Source organism: Natrix helvetica (genome assembly GCF_964273705.1).
Source record: "Natrix helvetica genome assembly, chromosome: 2".
Taxonomy (NCBI): Eukaryota; Metazoa; Chordata; class Lepidosauria; order Squamata; family Natricidae; genus Natrix; species Natrix helvetica.
In genome coordinates, this window is record NC_138552.1 from 35,918,040 (window position 1) to 35,942,486 (window position 24,447).

General features: G+C 37.0%; 1 protein-coding gene across 2 annotated transcripts in view; it reads left to right on the top strand.

Moving 5' to 3' along the window:
* Window positions 1-22,253, top strand: part of ANKRD31 (ankyrin repeat domain 31) — a 78,827-nt gene extending 56,574 nt beyond the window's left edge. For both annotated transcript variants that reach the window (XM_081941167.1, XM_081941168.1), the window contains 8 exons: window positions 1,053-1,165; window positions 2,760-2,847; window positions 8,350-8,446; window positions 8,821-9,802; window positions 11,270-11,410; window positions 15,568-15,661; window positions 20,294-20,480; window positions 21,769-22,253. In XM_081941167.1, coding sequence (XP_081797293.1) covers window positions 1,053-1,165; window positions 2,760-2,847; window positions 8,350-8,446; window positions 8,821-9,802; window positions 11,270-11,410; window positions 15,568-15,661; window positions 20,294-20,442 — 1,664 coding nt within the window. In that variant the 3' untranslated portion in view covers window positions 20,443-20,480; window positions 21,769-22,253. The remainder of the gene's footprint in view (window positions 1-1,052; window positions 1,166-2,759; window positions 2,848-8,349; window positions 8,447-8,820; window positions 9,803-11,269; window positions 11,411-15,567; window positions 15,662-20,293; window positions 20,481-21,768) is intronic.
* The last annotated feature ends 2,194 nt before the right edge of the window (window positions 22,254-24,447 follow it).

Here is a 24,447-nt window from a genome sequence, read left to right on the forward strand (position 1 = left end):
GGCAAAAAAGACGTATTTTGTTCTGCTATTACTGCCCATCAGATATAATGTGCATTTCAGTATATTTATTTGTGCTTGACTTTTTAAAATTGAAAATACTGTTTATTTGCCATGTCTTTACCTCTTAGTTCACATTTAATGCTCATTAACCCTGCAGGGATAAACTACTGAAAATGTTTACAATATACAAACATTTTAATTTAATTGAGGACTAATCAAAGGACAACCAGGTTATATCCATAGCAGTGGTGGGTTGCAGATTCTGTTCCAATCGGTACGGTTGGAATGGCCCCGGCGTCACCTGTTTGCACACGCACAGCGCGTGTGTGCATGTGCATGGCACGCGCATGCGTTGTAGCATCAAATGATGCTTCTGCAAGCCTCTGTGATGCTACAGCTGCTCAGTGGAGCATCGCGCAGGCACTGTATGCGCCATGCACATGCACGGAAATGCCAACAGCTTTAAAACATGGTAAGTAGCACGGGTGGGCGGGCCCTCCGGAGTACCGTCCCGGAACGGTACCCAGTGCTCCGGGCAGGATCCAGTACGCCCGTACTGGGGCGTACCGCCTGCAACCCACCACTGGTCCATAGTGTGTTAGGAATGGCTTGCCGATTGAACAGGATGTGGTAAATAGCTATATGTTCATTTAGTTATCAAAAAGTTAACTGTAAGTAAGTAAATCTTTATTACGATCAAAGACCAGCAATATCAAAAAGTTATATTTAGTGATAAGATCAATCATTAGGTTTCCATGCATACTCACAAGATGAATATTTTCCTAGGTACTTTACATATTCTAGCATTAAGAACCTCTAATTTTCCTAGACGTTCAGATGGTTATCTTGTTTTATCTTCTTTCACACTTTATGGTTTCATGTGGTATTTATGGCACAAGATAAGCTATAAGATAAGAGAATTCTCTTGAATTCTAACAACAGAAAAATAATTTGTGCTATAAATCTGGAGTTGACTGAAAGGCCAGATATATTAATTTGGGTTAAATAATTTCTATGTGTTTTATTATTGTGATGATGGATTCTTAATTTAGGAAAAAAAGAGCTGCGCAGATCAAGGCTTAGGAGAAAATCTATTTGTTATGATTGCCAAGAAAAGGAGGATCTGGTTTTACAGTCCAGTTTAGCTGGACAAAAATATACCACAGTAAGTATAATATCTCAGTAGTTACAGTATAGTAGAACCATGTTACTTTTGTTATACCAGAGGATCCTGAATTAAGCACAAAGATTGTGTAATACATTTCTAAGCTACTTTTCAACCTACCTCTTCTAAAAGAAGCTCATAAAGATTAACAGTACTACAAGATTTAGTTAATCAATAAGAATATAATTTTAAATAATGTTCAACTTGAACAAATCCTCCTCCCTTGCTAAAGCAAAATTTTGTGGGGGGTTTTGCCTCTCAAGTATTTTAAAAGACAGCAGGAATAGAGTTGCTATTTCCCAAGAGAGTCGCAGTCCCTTAAACAGCTGCTAAAGATAGCCATTATTGCAAAGCAACTCATTATAAGAAGAGAAGGAATTATAAGAAGCTTGTTAGGTCCCAGTAATAGAGGCAGAAATAGGAATACATATTTATCTAAGCAGTCTTCAAATAAAACAACCACCCCATGAGATCCAAAGTTAAAAATTAAGTTAGGTAGTTTAATTTAGTCTTTATTATGGTCATTGATCAGAATTCGGCAGTAATTAAACAGTTTCTGTTCCAAGTAAAATAAAATAAAAATCTAAAAGTATAACTAAATCAAGATGTGTCAAATATTACAAACAGTATAACAATATTTTGCTATATTTAAAGGAACTGGTTTGACAGGAATTAATTTGTATAATTTCATCAAATGAAGTTATGAAAGAGGTCTCACAGAAAAACAGTATAACAGAATACAGGCTATAATTTAGAATAGAGTTGGAAGGGACCTTGGAGGTCTTCTAACCCCTTCTTAGGCAGGTAACCCTATCATTTCAGACAAATGGTTATCCAATGTCATCTTAAAAACTTCCTGTGTTGGAGCATTCACAACTTCTGGAGACAAGTTGTTTCACTGATTAATTATTCTAACTGTCAGGAAATTTCTTCTTAGTTTTAGGTTGCTTCTCCCCTTGATCAGTTTCTGTCCATTGCTTTTTGTCCTGCCCTAGGGCGCTTTGGAGAATAGTTTGATTCCCTCTTCTTTGTGGCAGCCCCTAAGATATTGGAACACTGCTATCATGTCACCCCCCGTCCTTCTTTTCATTAAACTAAACATATCCAATTCAAGCAACCATTCTTTATATGTTTTAGTCTTTAGTCAATGCATCTTTCTCAAAAGGCACAATTGTAGTTCACAAGAAGCTTGTTTACGCTTGAGAACAGCTTTTGGGAGTGTAAAATATGCTGATGGAGGATCCTTGGTAATCCCTGAGCTTGGTTTTTTTTTTTGTAGATGTTTCATTACCAAACTAAGTAACATCAGTGCTTGTGTTAGTGTTAATCTCTGCTTATCTGGGTGTTGATTGCTGAGGAGGTGTTTTGGATCTATTTGTTTCCTAACATTTTCATTTTAACTCTTATAATCAGAATTTCTATATGTTGAATTTGCTTGGATTCCTTAAAAAGTTGCAAACAGGTGCTATATTAATGTCCTTGATAACCAAAGACTTGCTTGCCTTCAAATCAGAAGTGTGTATTTGTATTTTTTTTAAATTTGGTTGCAAACTGTCTTTCTTTATTAAAGTTAACTATGGCTTGCTTTTGACAGCATGAATCAATCAACAAAGCATTGCTGGATATAGAAAATAAGCAGGAGAAATTGTTGCTGTTTGAATTAAAATGCCAAAGAGATGCAGGTAGGGATGAATCTCAGTTAACTTATGAAAAATTGTCTTCCATAAACTGATGATAGATTAGAGTAGTTACATTGTAGTAAATCAGAGTTTTACCTTAGCAAAACAGCTGCTGGACCTCACATTATAGAGATTGATGTAACAAATGATGTTAATGATGGGGAATATTGGCAAGGTGTTGTGGTGAAAAGGTGTTAGAAACAAGATGACTTCCGGTTCCTGAAGGCGACAGACGTGTTGTCTGCCGCTCGTCTCCCCGGCTGGCTCCATAAGGAGCACAGGGGCCCCTGAAGGGGTTTCCCTGCCGAAGGGCGGCTTGTTGAAGCCCCCCGAAAGGTGGCAGGCGGCAGGGGTGCTTTTCAGCCTCGCCTAGGGGCCGGGGAGCGGAGGGAGGGCGAGGGACAGCACTGCGCTGCCCGCTTCTTCGCCGAATGTACCTGGAGGAGAGAATGTATCTGGAGAAGTGCGGCAGGATCCTGGTGTGGGGGTGATCCATCCTGAACCCTCTGATTGATCAAAGGAAAAGTAGCAGACTCCTGTAAGTTTTGTGTTCATCCTATTTGAATGGAGATTAGAGGGAGGTGCTTCTTTCTTCTAACCGCCCCTCGGAATAAGCGGCATTTGAACGATCTCCCTTAAAAGAGAGACAACAAAGGCTGAGCTGTCACTTGAGCTAGCCAACGGTGAAAGATTTTTATCACGATTGCCAGGAATGAATGTGGAGCCTTTTCCTTTTTAAAAAAAAAACCTGGATGGAGATTTCTGTTTTCTTTCTCCTGGTGGAAAGAGGAGCTAAGATGGTGCCCGCCCTTCTTTGTTTGTTTAATCATAAATGAAGCCTGCCCTTCGAAACCACCCTCTGCCTTACTACGCTCTCTGAGGGAAACCGAGATCCTCTCCCGAAATGTGGTTCTACTGAACTTTGCTTATTAGATATTTTATACTTGGTCTGCCTCGGTGCCTTGGAACTGTGAACTGTGAACGGCCGCTTTCGGCTTTGTTTTGTATTTTGGAGACCGGCACAGCTGCGCAATCCTCGGACACCATTTTCTTGGAAAAAGATTGACATCTCTGAACTTTAAACAAATGGGTCCAAAGAAGCCACCGACGGGCAAGTCATTCTCAGCCCCCCCCCCCCATCTGTCTCTTCCAGTCCAAGTATGCAACAGACAAAGATAACATCATTGTTACAGCAGGGGGGGGACTGGAGAGGGACCAAAAGAACTATCTGTTACTCAAATGTTTCAAGAACTGATGAGGGGACAGAACGACTCGAAAAAAGAAATGACAGAGCTCAAAGAAGAACTCAGAGACGTTAAAAATCATATTGCAGAAAATAATCAGAAGATTTTGGTGTTAGAGGAGGGAACGGCTGGACTGGGGGAAGAAATTAAAACAATCCGGAAGGGAAATGTAGACTTGGAAAACTTCTTGGCAAAAATAGAATTTGAAAGAATGTCCTTTTTTCTTAGATTCCAGAACCTACCAGAGACAGAAAATGAAGACCTTAAGGATATTATGAGTACAATATTAGCAGACTATATTAAGAGAGACAAAAATCAATTGTGGTGGGATATGGATCTAGTCTATAGGATAAATTCAGCATATGCTAGAAGCCATAATGTTCCAAGGGAGGTACATGTTAAATTTCTCAGGAGGATCACAAGGGATGAGGTACTTGGGACCCAAAGGGAGAGACCATTGAAATTTAAAGATGAAGAAATCACCATTCTTAAACAGATTCCAAAAAAGATAAGAGAGAGAAGGAGGAAGTATTCCCCCTTAGCAAAGAAATTATATAATAAAGGAGTCTGGTTTAAATGGTTATTGCTAGAAGGAATGTTGATCTTCTGGGAGGGAAATAGGATTAGAATTAATACAGCACAGGAGGCAGAAGCCTTTATCAAAAAAATTCTCTCCTCCTAGAGGACGAACACAGTGAGGGTGGTGGGAGGAGCAGCATGGTGCAGGACAAGAAGGAGGGGGGGCTGAAGGCTCCTCTGGGGACAGGGAGGAAGAAGCAATATTGGAAAAGATCAGATCGCAAAAATAAAAATATCTGAAATAAATAGCAATTGGTGATACTCTAGAAAGTGACAAAGGAAAATGAATGAACACATGGTTAACATTACAGAATAAGATCTTGTTTTCTACTTATCTTTTGTATTTTGTTTTTAAGATTGTAAAAACTGTGAGTGCTGGATGGGTTACTAACACCAGTGTGGGTGCTGCCAAAAAATTTTTGTATACCTATTTACCCTTCCCCATATATGTGTAAAAACCAATAAAAAATTTTTGGGGAAAAAAAAGGTGTTAGAAACAGTGTGCCACTTGACCAGTTCAGCATCCTTTAGATTTGTCTGTGTGACTGATTAAGTTGTATGCTATTTGTTGGCTGTGGAGGCTATGTTTTGTTCCTATTATTTTTCTGTATTGTTAGAAAGCATTTCCTCCAAGCTTTCCAAGAACGCAAGAAGAAGATTGCTTAGCTCATGCTGCATAGACATTAAAAGCAGATCAAAGTAATAGAGCTATTGAATCAGAGACCCATATAAGACAGGCACATACCCCATTTAATTTTAGAATTTTGCTACTGTTCATCGGGAATACTTCAGACATGAATTGTAGGATCACCCTAGAATGTTGTGCCATCCAAAATAAAGGGCGATAACATCACATAATGTTCAAAGCACTAAAAAAAATCTCTTAGCAATAGCCACTGTCATCTGTAACAGCTGACAGTGACATTAAAATGATAATTCATTCTGAATGTCATTTGACAATAGATACAACTTTATACTCACAACCTAACACATGGTTGTCCTTTGTTCCTCTGTAAAAGAATAGGAGGGCATATAATGAAATATGCATGATGATGAAAGGCTGGCTTGGAGAAGATATGAGATACATGGCTTGTAGAAGGAATGAGAGGCCAGCTTGGAGAACAGCAAAAGGCAGCAGTATGGGCTTGAAATGACATTTATAGCGGCAGTGATAGTGCTGGAGTTGGAGCTGAAGTAGAACTTGGGGATTGTGGCAACTGGCTGAGCCTGCTGAAGGCCCCAGGCCTCTACAGTTCTAGTGCTGTCATGGATGAATGTCACTCTGCAGAATGGCAAAAAGGGCATAGATTGGCGGGGGGGGGGGTGTTGAGGGAAGATTGGCAGTTGGGGGAATTGCAGCATCCCTGTAGAGTAGGCAGCTGAGAGTTTCCACACGACGGATACTTGTACATGATATGCACTTGGTTTTCCCAGGCCTCCCCCATCCCCTTGAGGCACCCCATACTCCTTAACTGGAACTCCATTTAACAAACCACAGTTCTTACTTGATGACCACAGCAGGGAGTGTTGAGATTGTAGTCATTGAACAAAACAGTCATATGACAGCCTGATTACATACCATATTTTTCGGAGTATAAGACGCACCTTTTTTCCTCAAAAAGGGCTGAAAATCTGGGTGCATCTTATACATCGAATGCAACATTTTTTTGCCTCCCTTCACCAAAATGGCTCTGCATATCCTTATGGAGGCTTTCAGAGAGCTCCTGGGGGCTAGGGAGAGCAGAAATGAGCAAAATATGGCCCATTTTTTTCCTGCCCCAGCAGCACTCTATAAGCTTCCATAAGGCTGTACATGCAATTTTTTTGACAAAAAACGGGCCTGTTTTTGCTCATTTTGCCCCCCCCCCCGGAGCGCTCGGCAAGTCCCCTCAAGGCTATTCATGCCTTTTTTTAAAAAAAAAAAAAAAACACCGGTCCGTTTTCATGAAAAACTGGCCGTTTTTGGGAGGTTTGCAGAGTGCAAAAACTTTTTCCCCCCTTTCAGAAAGCTCTTTAGCTAGAGTGATTGATGAGAATTACATTGATCAAGTGCTGTGCCAGCAGAAACAAGTCTCAGGTGCTGCAGATTGTCATTGATTTCCTTCTCCAGCACATGGATAAATACACCTGGAAACATTTACCTACCTATCTTCTCTCTCTCCCTCCCTCCCTCCCTACTGTATTTCTCTCTTTCTCTTTCTCTATTGGGGAGAGGGGGCGGTTTATAAATTTAATAAACTGAAACTGAAACTATCCATCTACCTACCTACCTACCTACTCTCTCTCCCTACCTATCTACTGTATTTCTCTCTTTTTCTTCCTCCCTCTCTCTCCCTACGTATCTACTGTATTTCTTTCTCTCTCTCTCTCTCTATTTCTCTCTCTCTATCCCTCTACCTACCTACCTACACCCTCCCTCTCTCTTCCTACCTACCTATTGTATTTCTCTATTTCTCTCTCTGTCTCTCTTTCTCTCTCTCTCTCTCCCTTTATCTACCTACCTACCTATTTACCTAACTACTCTCTCTCTCTCCCTCCCTATCTATTGTATTTCTCTCTCTCCCTCTCTCTCCCTCTATCTACCTACCTACCTACTTTTTAAAAAATTTGCCTCTTCAAAACCTTGGTGCGTCTTATACTCCGGTGCATCTACTCTGAAAAATACGGTATGAGTTTCTCCTAAAGACAATGAGATGTTACTGGATTCCAATTTTTCTGAGCACTTTTCACTATGTTGTGTGATTGGCAAAATTGAAGGCCTTTATGTAATCAATGAGGCACATAGTGGCTTCTTTGTGATATTTTTTGCCTTTCTCAATTATCTTGTGTATTAGCAATAGTATATTTTGTTTTTTTCTAGCATGTGAAATTAAGGATAGTGCATGTTAGTTTGCATACACTTTTAATCCTCCGTTTTTGTGTTCGAATGTAGATTCATCTCTTCCAAACTATTGGCCACTGTGTTATTCTTGTGGCATAGCATGGTTAGACTTTTTATTGATCCTTCTGTTGCTTGCCTATACATGTCCTTTTTTATTTTCAACACTTTAGAAAGTTCTGTATGCATCCACACTGGTCATTCAGATGTCTCTCATTTTTCCCTTAGTTGGAATTGTTTGTAACTGTATATTCAACATCTGATTTTGTAGGAGTTCCCAACTTTGTAGGGCACTTTTCTCCAGAATTTAAGGCCATTTGATCTGAGGTAGCTTTCATCAGCGTTTAACAAAAACTTTTGAAATCCAGGGTATCATGGTCAAAGATATAGTTGCTTTAAGGAGCTGTGTAGCTATATCCTATATTTGTGTAATTGTTATCTTTCGCAGTATCTCTTTGTACTGAATCCAAAATGCTGTTTAACTCTAATAAATAATTCCACAGTATTTATTCAGAAATAATCCTCACTGAAGTCAATTTATAGTTCTTTTGCAAAAGAGAAATTATATGTATAATTTGAACAATTGTTAATATATTTATCTTTTTATTTTTAAACATTGAAGTCAAAGTAGCAAATAAATACCAAGTTGTAAGGAAAATTATATAATAAAAATGGGCTAAAACCATTATGGTGTTTAGAATATTGAGTTTGTGTAACTTATTTCTGTTGTAGCATTATACTGCATTTGCTGCAAATGATTAAAATAATCATATCCATTTTTTAAATTATATAATTTTTGAATAGATCTGTACATCCAAGACTTTTCTGAGATACAGAACTCTTTAAATACTATACTTGCCAGACAGAAATCAGAACGAGATGAGCTTGCTAAGAAATATAGGTAAGTGGAAGAAAAAATATATTTTTGAATGTTGTGTTGTATTGTACCTATTATAAAAAAGAAAACATCTGTAACTATGAAATAATAAATAAAATCATTCATCTATAATAAATATTGTATTTATATAATCTGTCCTGTTCCCAGAAAAAGTATTGAAGAGTTATGCTAGATAAGCATCTAGATGATGATTTTAGCTACTGTGATCGTTACTTAAGACTTGTTTTAAAAAATGAATAAAACATTAAGAATTTTTTTAAAACTTCATTGCATTTAAAATTATTGTTTATTTCCTTTCCATATATTGGTTAATTATTTATGCCAGTACATCTTGTATTTTTGGTTAACTCAATTAACATTTTAAATTTTGATTTTAGAGCTTCTGTGGAATCTTTTAAACAGGGAGTGCTGAGAGAAAAGCTAATAAACCTTGCAGCCAGACAAAAGAACCTTTTGCTCATGGCACGAAAACAGAAAGAATTATGGAAAAAAATACAGAATTTTAAAAATGCAAAAAAAGAGGCTTTACACTTAGTAAATCAAGTCCCAGACACACTTGATTCTTATGAAAACAGCAGTACAAAAAACAGAATTTCTGATGAAACAGTTCCATGTCTTAACATAATTATGGACGATGAGAGCATCTGTGGGATGGAAAATAGTTCTTTAAATCAAGACCATCCAAACAGATTTCAAGATACATCAGGAGAAAATGGAGACATTAATAGTCAGAAGAAAGATGGTCCGCAGCTTTTGGTATTTGAAAACAATGTGAAAAAATATAACACTGCAGAAGTAATAAATTCAGAGTCCTCTGATGCTACAGATTCAGCAACATTCCTTCTAAACTCTGTCATCTGTTCTACTCAACAATTAAAAGAAATTGATTGTATATTGGTGATACCACAAGAAACCCAGAACCTAAGTGCCACATCAGGATTGCAGATACTTGATAACTCAACAACTGGTGGTGATAATAATATCTGTCAGCCATCTACTGACACTCAAAATGTTTGCATGAACATGCTTTTGTCACAACACTCAAATATGAATAATGCCTCCTTAATGCAACCTATTGTAGAGTTAGAATCTACATGTGGCTTTGTTAGTACTGATCAGGATAACATGGCCCCAAGTAAAAGAAACTTACTTAATGTTAATTTAGAATCTCCAGGGCAATTTTCTCATGTAATACCACAAAACATGATCAGTCAGAATACTTCCCAGTATTTGAAGAATCAAGATTCTGAAAAAGACCTATATTTCAAGAAAAATAGGAAGAAAAAAATTCAACTATTAGATCTGCTTGAACTGGGAAAAATTAAGGCAGGAAATGATGTTTTAGAATTCACACTACAGGTAAATAATATTTTCAAAGTTATATAATTGTATATTAATGCACAGTTTAAAATCTTAATAAATATTGCATTCTACCAAAGCTCTATATAATCATAACAATTTGACTTCATGATTAAGTTCTCTACATACATATTTACAGAAAATAACCTTCAGTTTTTACAGAAGAATGAGCCCTGGTGGTGCAGTTGTTAGAATGCAGTACTGCTGGCTAACTCTGTCCACAGCCTAGAGTTCAATCCTGACAGGCTTAAAGTTTACTCAGCCTTCCATCCTTCTGAGGTTGGTAAAATGAGGATTCAGATCATTGGGGGAAATATGCTTACATTATAAACTGCCCAGACAATGCTGTAAAGCAGGGGTGTCAAACTCGATTTCATTGAGGGCCGCATCAGTGTCATGTTTGACCTCAGGGGGGCCAGGGTGGGTGTGGCCAGTTCGACACTCAGGTCAGGGGGGCACCTGTGGTGGCCCGAGCGCTCTGCCAGCTAAATGGGCTCCCGAGGTCCGTTTTTGGCTGCAATAGCCTCTGCAACCCTCTGCCAGAGAAAACAAAGCTGGAATACTGCTATAATGTCACCTCTAATTCTTCTTTTCTTTAGACTAGGGAGACCAAAACCTCCAGGCATTCATCATATGGTTTAGTCTCTGGGCCTTTGATCATCTTTGTTGCTCTTCTCTGAATTTTTTCCAAAGTCTGACATCATTTTTGTAGTATGGTGACCAAAATGGTTGCAGTATTCCAGGTGTGGTGTTACTAGGGGTTTGTAAAGCGGCACTAATACTTCATGTGATCTTGATTCTATGCCTGTTTATACAACCCAGGATTAACTGTTTTGGCGGCGGCTGCACGCTGCTGGCTCATATTCAAGTGATCATCCACTAGGACTCTAAGGTCCCTCTCACAGTTATTTTTTTGAGCCAGGGGTTGCCTAATCTATACATACAACTTTGGTTTTTCCTGCCTAAATGTAAAGCTTTGTTTTTCTGCACATTAAAATTCATTTTGCTGGATAGAGGCCATTGTTCAAGTTTTTCAAGATCTTTTTGAATCCTGAGTTTAACTAATCCAAAGCCAAGGAAACAAAATATTAGTAATTGTACTAAACTACAGAATTTTAAATACAGATAAGAGAGGAAAGAACTCATGGAGTTGTGGATTTTGGATTCCTTTTGCCTATAGGAGCCTTCAGGTTAATCAATTATACATTAGTTATTTTATTTTGATTATTCTATTATACCACTTTTAAAATATTTTTATTAAAAATAAATATTTGTATATTTCCCCTTAAATTAGGTTGGTAAAATGAGGACCCAGATTGGTGGGGGCAATATGCTTGCATTGTAAGTCAATCAGAGAGTGCTGTAAAGCTCTATGGAGCAATAAGTGCTAATCTAAGTGCTATTGCTATTGCTAAATTTAGGCAATTTATAATTCTTTCATTTGCTTCTGTTTTATTTTTCTTTCAGGATTCCAAACATAAAGCTAGCCTTCTTGGAAATGGAAAAGTCCAAACAGGAAGCAATTCAGTTTATCAAAATCCAGTTCAATGGATTAAGGCAATATTAGGAAATGACATTTGTGTAAGCTGGAAATATGTATACAATAAGGTATGATGATGATGGTATGATGATAATAATAATGATGATGATAATAATGATATAATCTACTGCTCAAGTTATCAATTTCAATAGATTTTTTTGATTAGATGTTTTACATTCCAATAAAATGAAAACTTCAATGTATTAGGGCAGGCGTGTCAAACTGGTGGCCTGCAGGCTGGATGTGTCATGTGCATGCCATGCTCACCCCAGATCCGCAAAGGGGAAAAACGTCACAATACATCACATGATTTCAACATAACACTGCAAGTTTGACACCCGTGTACTAGGGTATTACAGTAATGTGAAAAAAAGTATTCTAGTCTGGAATGTCTCATTTGTGATTGTTAAAAACAGAATACAGCAGCCATCAATAAACACATAGAAATAAACCATATTTTCATACTATTCAAAGGAGGCTAGTTGCTTGGGTGAAGGTCAAGACTTGGCTGGTAGCAGGAGGATTTGCCATCTTAGATGACAACAAAGTAGCATAAAGGTACATTTGCACTCTTGTAGCCCAGGCATTAAAAGATTGATATATTGAGATTTCAGAAGAGAGGTGAGCTAATCAGTATGTGAAGAAAACCACTAGAACCTGATAGTATGCCACAAGTGTAACACAACCTCACCTGCAAAAGCTTCGGCAGAGTCCAAAGATTTTGTCAGAATGACAGAAAACTAACATCATCTTGTTGTGATGAAAGTTCTATTCAATACAATACAATACAATAGTAGAGTTGGAAGGGACCTTGGAGGTCTTCTAGTCCAACCCCCTGCCTAGGCAGAAAACCCTATCCCGTTTCAGACAGATGGCTATCCAACATCTTCTTAAAGACTTCCAGTGTTGGAGAATTCACAACTTCTGGAGGCAAGTTGTTCCACTGATTAGTTGTTCTAACTGTCAGGAAATTTCTCCTCAGTTCTAAGTTGCTTCTCTCCTTGATTAGTTTCCACCCATTGCTTCTTGTTCTACCCTCAGGTGCCTTGGAGAATAGTTTGACTCCCTCTTCTTTGTGGCAACCCTGAGATATTGGAACACTGCTATCATGTCTCCCCTAGTCCTTCTTTCTCTTAAGCTAGACATACCCAGTTCCTGCAACCGTTCTTCATATGTTTTAGTCTCCAGTCCCCTAATCATCTTTGTTGCTCTTCTCTGCACTTTCTAGAGTCTCCACATCTTTTCTATAAACCCAAAACTGAAGGCAGTAGTCCAAGTGTGGCCTTACCAAGGCATTATAAAGTGGTATTAACACTTCACGTGATCTTGATTCTATCCCTCTGTTGATGCAGCCTAGGACTGTGTTGGCTTTTTTGACAGCTGCTGCACACTGCTGGCTCCTATTTAAATGGTTGTCCACTAGGACTCCACTAGGATTCCTTGTGCAAATGTGTGTAACATCACAGTGCACATATTAAAAATCAGAATATTCATTGTGATACTTACTTAATCATTTGTTCCCACTTACCCTTGCTGTGAAAATCAGCAGGCATTCAGCAAACATGGATAGCATTAATTTAAGAAGTGAGCTTTGTAGCTGGGCTTCAAAATAAAGCTTGACAAATGGAAAAGAAACACTATACGTATCATAAAGCTCAAATGGGAAATGTATATTTTAGTATGTATAAAGTTCAAGTTCAATGCCTTTATTGTCTTGTACATCATGTGTACAACAAAATTGGTTTAGGCTCTACTGGTGCATAAAAAAGCATATTCTGTTATACAGTACAAAGAACATATTGTTCAAATGGAATTTTTCAGATCATTGACTCAAATCAGAAAATAATTGCTGCAGATCTGTTCTCAGCCACACAAGCCCTAGTCAAATCCTAAATGAACTTCTATATGGGAATGCCCTTGAAGAGGAACTGGGAGCTTCCACTGGTACGAAGTACTATAGTACAGTCAGTAATGTATGGTTAAAGATCTGCAGATGTGAGCTGCATTGATTGCCAGTTTGCTTCCAGATCCAATTTAAGATGCTGGTTATAACCTATAAAGCCTTACCTGGCATCAGCTGTGATATTTGAGGGACTGCCGCTCCTCAGTTATACCCACCCATACCATTAGGTCTGGCAGGAGGTCCTACCAGTAATACCATTCCATATTACTGCCCCACAAGACAAGGCTGGCCCCAACTCTCTTGGCCTCTCAGAAGGCCCTTAAAACTCAGTTCTAGTTTGGGAATCCCATGACAGAACGGAGCCTGCTAGATGGTTGTATGACATTTAGTAGTGCTATATACTCTTTGTATGTTTGGACAACATTCTAGTTTTCATTTATTTTTGTTTTATTTTTCATTTAAATTTATTGTTTTAATGATTTTTTGTGTGCATTTTGGCTGTTTTATGATGTACCCCACACAGAATCAAGATGGATGATTGCAGGTGCCTGTCACTATGTGAGATAGGCACCTATACAAATGTGATTAAATAAATAAATGCATACACTATCACTTTCTATATTTGATGCTGGCATTTTATTTTCTTATACTTGTTCTTGCAGGAAATGTACAAAATATATCTATAATTTTGGAAAATTTCATGTTTCTTGATTTATTGTAAAAGACCTATAAAACCCTCAATGACTAATTGTAATGTGTGAAAGTCTTGAAAAAATGCCTTGAAACCCACAGAATTGTGAATGAGGCATCTCTTTTCATATTTTTTAAAATTACCACAATATTTTGCAAAGCTTGTACAGGTAGTCCTCGACTTTTATTTATTTTTATTTTTATTTTCTTCGAATTTCTAGACCGCCCCCTCTCCCGCAAAGGACTCAGGGCGGTGTACAGTCCACACAACAAACAATAAGTATCAAATACAAATATAAATACAGATATAAATACACATAAGGAGGAGGTTAAAAATTTTAAAAGAACTGTACGGAAGAATATAAATCTGGTTCTAAAAACCCTAAAATCAGTTAAATTTAAAACCGTACCCTATAAATAACCAGGTAAGAATATGTTTCCAGGAGGTAACAGTTGTCACAATTATAATTATGCCAGGCCAGCTAATCGAAACAGGTGAGTCTTCAATTTTTGTCGGAAGGAGCGGAAGTCTGTGGTGGTTCTGATATCGGGGGGGAGGTCATTCCAGAGGGTTGGGCCCATCACAGAGAAGGCCCTACTCCTTGGCGTCGCCCGCTGGCATTGCCTAGTGGACGGCACCTGGAGAAGCCCCTCCCTGTGAGCGGATTGGCCGCAGGGATGTATGTGGGAGGATGCGATCCCGCAAGTAACTAGGTCCTGTGCCATGGAGCGCTTTAAAGATGGTAATCAGGATCTTGAAACGCACCCGAAAAACTACAGGTAGCCAGTGCAGCTCGCGCAGGAGAGGTGTTACATGGGAGTATCTAGAGCTCCCCATGACAACCCGCGCGGCCGCGTTCTGGACTAGCTGCAGTCTCCGGGCGCGTCCCAAGGGAAGCCCCATGTAGAGAGCGTTACAGTAGTCTAGGCGAGACGTCACCAGTGCATGAGTGACTGTGCGTAGGGCATCCCGATCCAGAAGGGGGCGCAATTGGCGCACCAGGCGAACCTGGTGGAACACCCCCCTTGCCACGGCTGCCACATGGTCATCCATTGACAGCCGGGCATCTAGGAGGACGCCCAAATTGCGCGCCCGTTCCACAGGGGGCAATTGCTCGCCCCCTATGGCCAGCGATGGGGTCAGCTGGCTGAACCGAGGCGCCGGTAGCCACAGCCACTCAATCTTGGAGGGGTTGAGTTTGAGTCTGTTGTCCCCCATCCAGACCCCGACGGCTTCCAAACACCGGGACATCACTTCAACAGCCTCGTTGGGGTGGCTCGGGGTTGAAATGTACAGCTGAGTGTCGTCAGCGTACAGATGGTATTCAACCCCAAAACCACGGATGATCTCGCCCAGCGGCTTCACATATGTATTGAACAGAAGGGACTTACAACCATTTGTTTAGTGACTATTTGAAGATGCAGCAGCAGTGAAAAAAGTGACTTAGGACCAGTTTTCAAACTTATAACTGAGCATGTCCTTAGCATCTTGAAGGCAGTCACAGTATATGAATGTTGCAAAAGATGCAGCTATTCCAAGAGACATTTTAGCCACACTCCTGCTCATTGTGAAACATTTTTGCAAGAGCTTTTTTCAGCTCAGATGACTAATATACTGTCTCCTATTTTCAGGTCACATACTGTGGAAGGCCATTATCAACAATTGTTAATGAAATGAACGATCCTAAGGAACCAGAAGTATTGTTGCAACAAAAAAATCTGCTCGGTATGTATTGATTGAAGTACTACTTCCAATATGATAAAAATGCAAATAAAAAAAGTCAGTGACTTCATTCTTCTCTCTCTCCTGGGGGCAGTAATTTGTAACAGCACAGACAAAGTATCCCACACACTTACTAGGTTTTCTAACATAATCTTTCCAAAAGCATATTCTGCAATATTTGCTAAAACATAGTAATGTGTCTCTCTTTTTCTCTCCTCTTTCTCATTCTCTTTCATGAGTGAACTGCAGTATTTTCCCTTCCAGGGCTTTAATCCCCAATACCAACAGAACATAGAAAGCTTGACCAATGGGAAGGCTGCCTACACCTGCCCCATAACTGTCCTGGTTAGCAGGATTGTTCATGCTCAAGAGTCCTTGTGACAGCACAGTTGTATTCCACCACACCTGAGCTTCTGTCCTTCTTGTTCTCTGCTTCTGCTGACTCACACCAGCCCATTAGCAACCAAGCAAGACCTCTAAGATCCATATGCCACACCCTTTTACTTGCTTTTCCTGTCTATGGTCACTGACAAAAGATGAAGCTGTCTCCATCTATCTCTTGATTTATCACAAGGAGTTACTTAGATGTGGATCTCTATTCCCTGCTGTTCTTCAATTGCCTGTTTTGATTTTGTATGCCCAGAAGTAGAAGAGTGATCCCTGTAGCACTATCAGGGCAATCATATATACTTAAAATAAGTCCTACTGAATTCATTAGTCTACCTTTAGAAAGCTCATTGGTTTTAGAAGATATAATAATTTGCAATTCGTAGTTAAAACTAATTTTAAAAATGTATAGTAATATATAAAAGCAATAATCCTTGTAGTCCTGGACTTATGACCAAAATTGACCCAAAAATTTCAATTGTTAAGTGATAAATTGTGAATTTTGTCTCATTTTACAACTTTTCTTACCACAGTTGATAAGTGAACCAGTGCAGTTGTTAAATTAATCACAAGGTTGTTAAGTGAGTCTGACTTCAGCATTGGTTTGGCTTGTCAGGAGGTCTCAAAAGGTGATCACATGATCTCAGGACACAGAAATAGTCATGTATGAACCAGTTGCCAAGCATCCAAATTTTGATCACATGAATATGGGGATGCTTCAAAGGTTGTAACGGTGAAAAACAGTCATAAGTCACTTTTTTCAGTGCCATTGTAACATTGAACAGTCACTAAATGAATTGTTGTAAGTCGAAGACTTCGTTTATTCCACCTGTATAACGTCCCTAATTGTACCCAATCATTAAAACCAGATGAAAAAAAATAATTGATTTTATTTAGGTAATTTCTCTTTATTTTTGCTTGTAAATTCATGTGTCCCTGAAAATATAGATAGTATTTATATTTCTCCTAGGCATATGGTATCCTGCTAACAGATTATTTAAACATCAGACTATTCTCAATCATGTTTTGTGATATAAACAACAGTATTACTAAGTTAACTGCAGTGATCCACTTAACAACTGTGGCAAAATGGGGTAAAACGTAACAACTGATTTGTTTAGTAACATAAATTTTGTGCTCAATTATAATTGTAAGTCAAGGATTACCTGTTCTTTTCTTCTGTGCTTCCAGCCAAAAGAAACTCTCTTTCTAAATACTACCCTTTCTCTTAGTTTGAACATCCTGTTTGCCTCCACCACACAGGAACAAGAGCAAAGTTGTTTCTCATTTTCTGTATTCGTTATGAACAAAGGATTAAAATCAGCACTCAGTTTCATGACTTGCTATAGCGAGGCATGTAACCAACACTGAGAAGGAGATCTTGTCATAGCAAAGAAATATTAGAAACCTAAGACATGCCAGGATCTGTATTGGAATCCCTTTTTTATTTGTGATGCAAGGCAGCAAGCACAGTGATAGTAATTTGTAACTAAAGGAGAAATAAGACAGCCAGGCATTATTTTGCTGGCATATAGTCATTCTCCAAACCTTCACATATTTTAGTCATTGTTGATTGGTCCTGTGTGATAGTTTTAAGATAAGAAGAGAGAGATGAAATAAATTGTACTTTCTTGTCCACCAAAGAAGTACAGAAAGAAATAAAGGAAGGCTCAGGGCATTCCTGCCTTTCTTTGGCACTTTGCAGTTTCCCTAATTTCCTTAACTGATTTTTGCAGAAAATAAAATCTTAATCCCTTCTAGTGCATTTCATAATGCCTTCAAAAATCTCTCTGAATTGACTTTTTCCTCTTTCTGTAAATAGCACATATAAGTCTAAGCTATAAGTAGCTTATCTAGCAACTTCCTCTAAGTAAAATTGATACTATCAGATCTATGAAACAAAAACATGCAGAACCACAGTTTCCCAAACAAATAGCTATAAATGCAGCCAAGAGAGAAAACCTTTTTTTTAGAACAGGAGAATAGGGTAAAGCTTGTTTCAGATATTCTGTTAAGCAACCCAAGTAGATCCGTTCCAATCAATATGGAATGAAGGATTAATGCTTCAGACCCAAGAACATATAGTATTTGACGGACAGTAAGTCAGAATAAATTGATAGGCGTATACCCGGAGGTATTATTCAAAACAAGTTATTTGGACTAGCGGCTGGATAGCATAAAAACGTTGTACCTCAAGTATATACTTTCACTGGCTTTTCATCAAGGAACACATTTTATGTAGTTCTGGACAAGATTAGTATTATTTTATCCACAAAGCCATTTCCTTGTAGAATATAGACCAGTGTTTTTCAAATTTGGCAACTTTAAGATGTATGGACTTTAATTTCCAGAATTTTCTTGTCAGTGAAGTGAAAGTTCAAATTCCGGTTCCAATTGCCATTATAAGTCAAGAACTTTCTGTATAGTATTGAAATGCCAGTTAGATCTCATCCTGCATTTGTTCATTTGAAGGTTGATACATTTTGTTGCGTTTGTCTTTATGGAATGTTGCCCCATTTTCTATCAGAAGTATTTTATAGTCTCTGCTGTGATATTTGTGTCATCTGCTTTTTATGGATGACACAGAGTTGGATTCCCTTTTTACTTAAGTTTATGTCTGAAATTATAGAAAAATATTGGCCAACACTGTAGCACTTTACTTGAATCCCACTTCCAGTTTGACACGATGTCAGATTGATAAACTGTTTTTTCTGACATAATCATAATGAATATACCTGATAGAATCATCACTTAGTTTCCATTTAATTAGATGGATAATAAAATTTGTTGGAAGATTTCATCTGATGTCCAAAATCCAGAGTGGGTAACAGATTTAATGAGGCAATATATTTCAAAGAAGCAGAATATTGGAAAGCATCAAGAAAACCCAGTAAAGATCGATGGATGGACAGAGAGATAGACAGATGTTTTGAAACATTCTGCTTTAATGCATTACCATTACTAACAGAAAAAAGACTTGATTGATGCCCTTGGCCTAGGAAATGAAGGGTAAGAGTTGGTGATAATGGTCATTGTTGAGGGAAGTAGGCAGTAACTCTGCATGCTTTCTGACATTATCACAATGAATCTTATACATTAGATATTGGAGGGTTCAGTGTGCACGTTGTTGTTAGTTGCAAAGTCGTGTCCAACCCATCGCAACCCCATGGACAATGTTCCTCCAGGCCTTCCTGTCTTCTACCATACTTTGAAGTCCATTTAAGCTCACACCTATTGCTTCGGTGACTCAATCCAGCCACCTCATTCTCTGTCGTCCCCTTCCTCTTTTGCCCTCAATCTTTCCCAGCATTAGGCTCTTCTCCAGTGAGTCCTTCCTTCTCATTAGTGGGGCAAAGTATTTGAGTTTCATCTTTAGGATCTGGTCTTCTAAAGAGTAGTCAGAGTTGATCTACTCTAGGACTGACTGGTTTGATCGCCTTGCAGTCCAAGGGACTTGCAGGAGTCTTCTCCAGCACCATAGTTCAAAGGCATCAATTCTTTGGCAGCCTTTCTTATGGTCCAAACTTCACAGCCATACATTGCAACTGGAAAAACTATAGCCTTGACTATACGCACTTTTGTTGGCAGGGTGATGTCTCTGCTTTTTAGTATGCTGTCTAGATTTGCCATAGCTTTCCTCCCCAAGAGCATGTTAACCCAGTAATTGAGTTGAGTAAACTAAGTTTACTAAGCTGCAAGACCTTGTCCAGGCAGTCTCCTAGAATGAAATATGTTTGAATTAAAAAAAGGAAAGAAATGAAAGAAACCCCAGGCTAGTTAATATGGGTAAACATATTATACAAATGCCATAATTTAATGGTCTGTCTGAAAGGAACCATTAATGCAAAATGAGATTTGGATAAAAATGTGTATATCTGTTCATTAAGCATTTTGGGTTAGCATTATGTCACAGTCTAATCTATTTTATAGAACTATTCAATATTTACTAAGAAATTAAATGAATTTTCATAAAATTTGCATGCATTTTAAGAAAATGACCATATAACATAATCCCTTCACCTTGAATATGGTGGACTTTGTTAGTGTAATAAGGATAAATGAACATGATTAATAGACATCTGGTTGAAACTTATGTATTTTATGTAGAGATTATAGAACTGATTACAGAGACTATAAAACTGACTGCAAATTTGTCTTCTCTTGCTCACTGCAGGAAAGGGATCTCTTATGGGCATTTTACATTTGGGGCTTGATAGATTATTAGTGTGTGTTTCATGTTTTTAATAGACTCTTCCTATCAGACTAATTCCTCAAAAACACCCTGCTTTCTACAATTCAACAAAATAATGTTAATAACAGATGAAGAATTTTTGCCATGGCATGCAGGAGAACAATACTGGGACTTTTATGTCAAATGTCAAAATTTTGGATTTTAAAGTGCAACCTAATATACCAGTACATTTCCTTTTCCACGGTAAGTAACATTTTGTGCATTAGGTTTTTAAAATAGTTTTATTCATATTTTAATTTATAAAAAATATATAATAACTCTTTTCTAAAATGTAAGTGAAATTTTGTGACTATGGTCTCTGGGAGAGAAGAGCTGCAACAATGATGTCAATAAATATGGTGAAGATGATATTTTACTTTTTCATTTTTGAAGGAACCAATAATTTATAAGAAAATAGTAACCCTAATAGAAGTAGATATAGCTACGTTTTCTCTTTTTACATATCTGTCAGTAAATGTAAATGAAGACTTTAAAGCACAGGCTGATGTGGGATTGTTCTTCATATGAGCTCTATCTTCTAGGTCATCAAGAAAATACAATTTTAATGAACTGTTCAGTGTAATGTATGTTTTCACCTGAGATTTTAAAGGAAAATTAACAAAATGACTATTCAAACAGAGGAAGTGTAGTTTTCAGGTGTTAGTTATATATACACTCAATTTTCTCTATGTACCCATGCATATTAATTAATAAGACTGATTAGCTTTAATTAATAAAGTTCCTTGTGGGATTTTAAAAAAAATCTTCAATTTAATTTGATCATAGAAACCAATTAGTAGCAGAATAAAACTGTTTCACTTTGTCAGATATGAGAAAGTAAAGATAAACACCTTGATTCATATCTGGAGTAATTAGTTATTGCTTAAGGTGGAAAAAAGTTGGCTGCATTGTTTTATAATGCAGATGCTTAGATATTGTCAGTGATGCTTGCTATTATTTTTAGCACTGTAGTTTGAGATTCAGTTACCTGAATATTATGCACATTTTTGAATCTCAAAAGTGCTTATTTTTGAAGCTATTTATCTTTACACCAAGACAGTCCTACTGGACATACTTGCTCTTTAACACTCTCGTCATTAAGGTCAATATATTTAATATTTAAGAAGGGAAACCCAGTGGGAAGAATTATGATCCATTCACTCTTTCTGATAATTAAACTACTATCTGTTGTTTTTTATGTACTAATTAAATGTATATGCTGCCCATCTCACCATTAAGCAAGACTTTATTGAGATAAAATGGAATGTATTTTCCAATAGCTGTTCTTAAGTCCACAAAGAGAGATGCTTAATTATCAGTATTTTGTTCAAACTTACCTATGAACATTTACCAAGCAAAACACATTTTTTTCAGATAAAATAACCTTCTTGAATTAAGTATAGTATCAGCTATATAACACATCAGCAGTATTATGCCATGTATCAGCCACTGAAAGGACTGCACATGTGTTACAATTGCTTTTGTTTCCTAGAACACCTGTAGTTTTGCATATGTCCCTTCCTTGGATTAAAAAAATATATTAAAGCTGTTAAATGAAGATACAGATGAACTCCAGCTTCTAAAGAGGTCAACGATATGATGCAGAATATTTCATAGTCGTCTTTCAACAGCTTGCTATGATGGTTGCTAAAATAGCAGTACTGAAGTGATTGATTGTTGGCTTAGGCAACAACATAACATCAGATATCACAGAGGTTAAAATGTAGGAAGGAGTGAAGATGTTTTGTGCTGAAATTGTTGGAAGTACCTCTAATTCAAATGCCAAAATTGTCACGAAATTAAAGAAAATAACATTTGGATGAGGAGTAAGATTAAACAGGGCTTATTGCATCCCACTTTGAACCCTGTTGTGCTGTAATTGTGTTTTTCTTTTGTGACAAGAAACAGAATGAAAGATTTATTGACAGTTCGTCATTAGTTCATATTCAAGTTTTATATGTACAGAACTTTAAATGTACAAACACTTTATTTTACCGTTTACGAGTAATTGTTTATCCTGTTTTGTTTGTGAAACTCAGAACGTTTAATAAATCAGCAATATTTCAGCAATCAGGATTTTTGGAACATTTTGAATTAGGTTTCGTCTTATAAATGAACATAGCATCATGATCCAGAGTGATAAGTAGGAATTTACTTTTGGGTACTACAAATGGGAGAGATCCTTTGTAAATTCCTATTTTATCTGTATTTGATCTTACTAAAGTATAAACACTGATTTTAGTACCTTTTCTTGAGGGCAAAATCTATAATACTTTCTGCAAAATGTAACAGTACAAAACTGCCTAGCATAGTGACTGCAGTTTTTCTTAGGGATTGCAATTCAAGGACAAAGTCCAAAATACATTGGATGAAAAGGTGCAATTTTCTAAAAAACAAACAAACAATTGAAATACATACATACGTACGTACGTACATACTCATAATTGAAACAAAAAATTCATACCATGTATACATTAAAAACCAAAAAGTAACAAACATAATTTAGTTTGTTATATTTTCAATTTGAGCAATGGTTGAGATAGCAAAAACAAATTAGCTGATGAATACCCCAGGCACTCAGCTCCTTTTAAAGCAACAGGTGGGATTTGGGGCCTTGGACCAGGATGTACAGCAATGCACATGATTGAGAGCAATCTCATGCAAAAGTTAGTTGCAATTTTATTTGTTTATTTGATTGATTTCTATAGCCACCCATCTCAGAAAATGACTCTGGGTGGCTCACAGTTCAAATTGGATCAGGAGATTCTTCTGATATGTTTACTTTTTTTCTTTTGTATGAATCATCTTGTAACCTACCCAAAGTCCATTAAATTAATTATGGTGTCCTTTACAATCCTACTCTATTGTGAGTACTAGTTAGATTTGTGCCCGAATATCACTATTTAGTAACAGTTATAGGAGCTGGTAGTATATTATGCTTTGCAGCAGAAAAAATAATATACACTTCATTTTTTAAAAATCATTCAGTTTAAAGAAAAAAATATTGCCATATTTATTTTTAGGAAGCCATATGCTAAATAAATAAATATATTTAGGAAAATATGGAACATAGATAAGCTTTCAGCAGATTTATTCCAATATTCAAGCTATGCATGCATGAGATTAAGACTTATTTTAATAATTGAGATATATTTCCCAGTAAAATCTGAGTGAACTAAGTAAATACGGGTGTGACATTCTGAAAAATAATTTAAGGTGTGGTCGGCAGGTGTTTGTTCTCTGAAACCTCTTTTTAAGACTGAATCTGAAATGTTACATAGCTTCATTAGTTGCATATTTTTTTCGCTCACCTAATGACACATTTTTTTTAAAAAAAAGATTTTTTTACAAATGCCCGATATAACTCTGGTCCTTTTTAAAACTTCCTATGTACATTCATTTGAGGATTTGGGATATAATAAACCTATTAATTTCAGTACTTGATAAAATTTAGTCATTTTGGATGTGCTATTAATTTATTCTAGAACAAATTATATGACTATGGCATGTCTTCTAGGTCAATTAAATTTAAAAACAATGAAGACCATTGTAAAGCATAACATATATTCTACTCAATCAGTTTTTTAAATTGTATTTACAGACAACAAAACAGAAAGCAAATCTAATGCTAGTATGTAAAATGTCTAATGATAACAAAAGTAATAATAGCAGGATTGATGATGTTTTTATTAAATTTTAACATATAATAACCAAATATGGGACAGAAAACAAAATTGTTTTTATCCCATTAGAGATTCAATTTTTGATGGAACTTACCTTATTGCTTCCCTTTTGAAGTATGCAGAAAACAGATTGCTTTGTAAAAGCAAAATTCACTCGATATTAAAAAGTTTGTTGAAGTAAACAAAAATACTTTAAGTATCTACAAAGAAACAAAATGGATATTTACAGATAGGAATTCTTGGAAATAGATACCAAAATTCAAAAGGTTTCTGTAAGCCATTGGACGGATATTTTAGAATGATATCACTAGTAACAGATAGGTGTATGGCTGGAACACAAATTAAATGTTCATAGCACTAAACAGAACACATACATATTCTTAATACCCAAACATCGCTGACACCAAAGTAGGTATATACACATGAGAGAGAAAAGGAAAAGTATTAGATATTATACTACAAGCATTAGGTCATTACATCCTATCAGC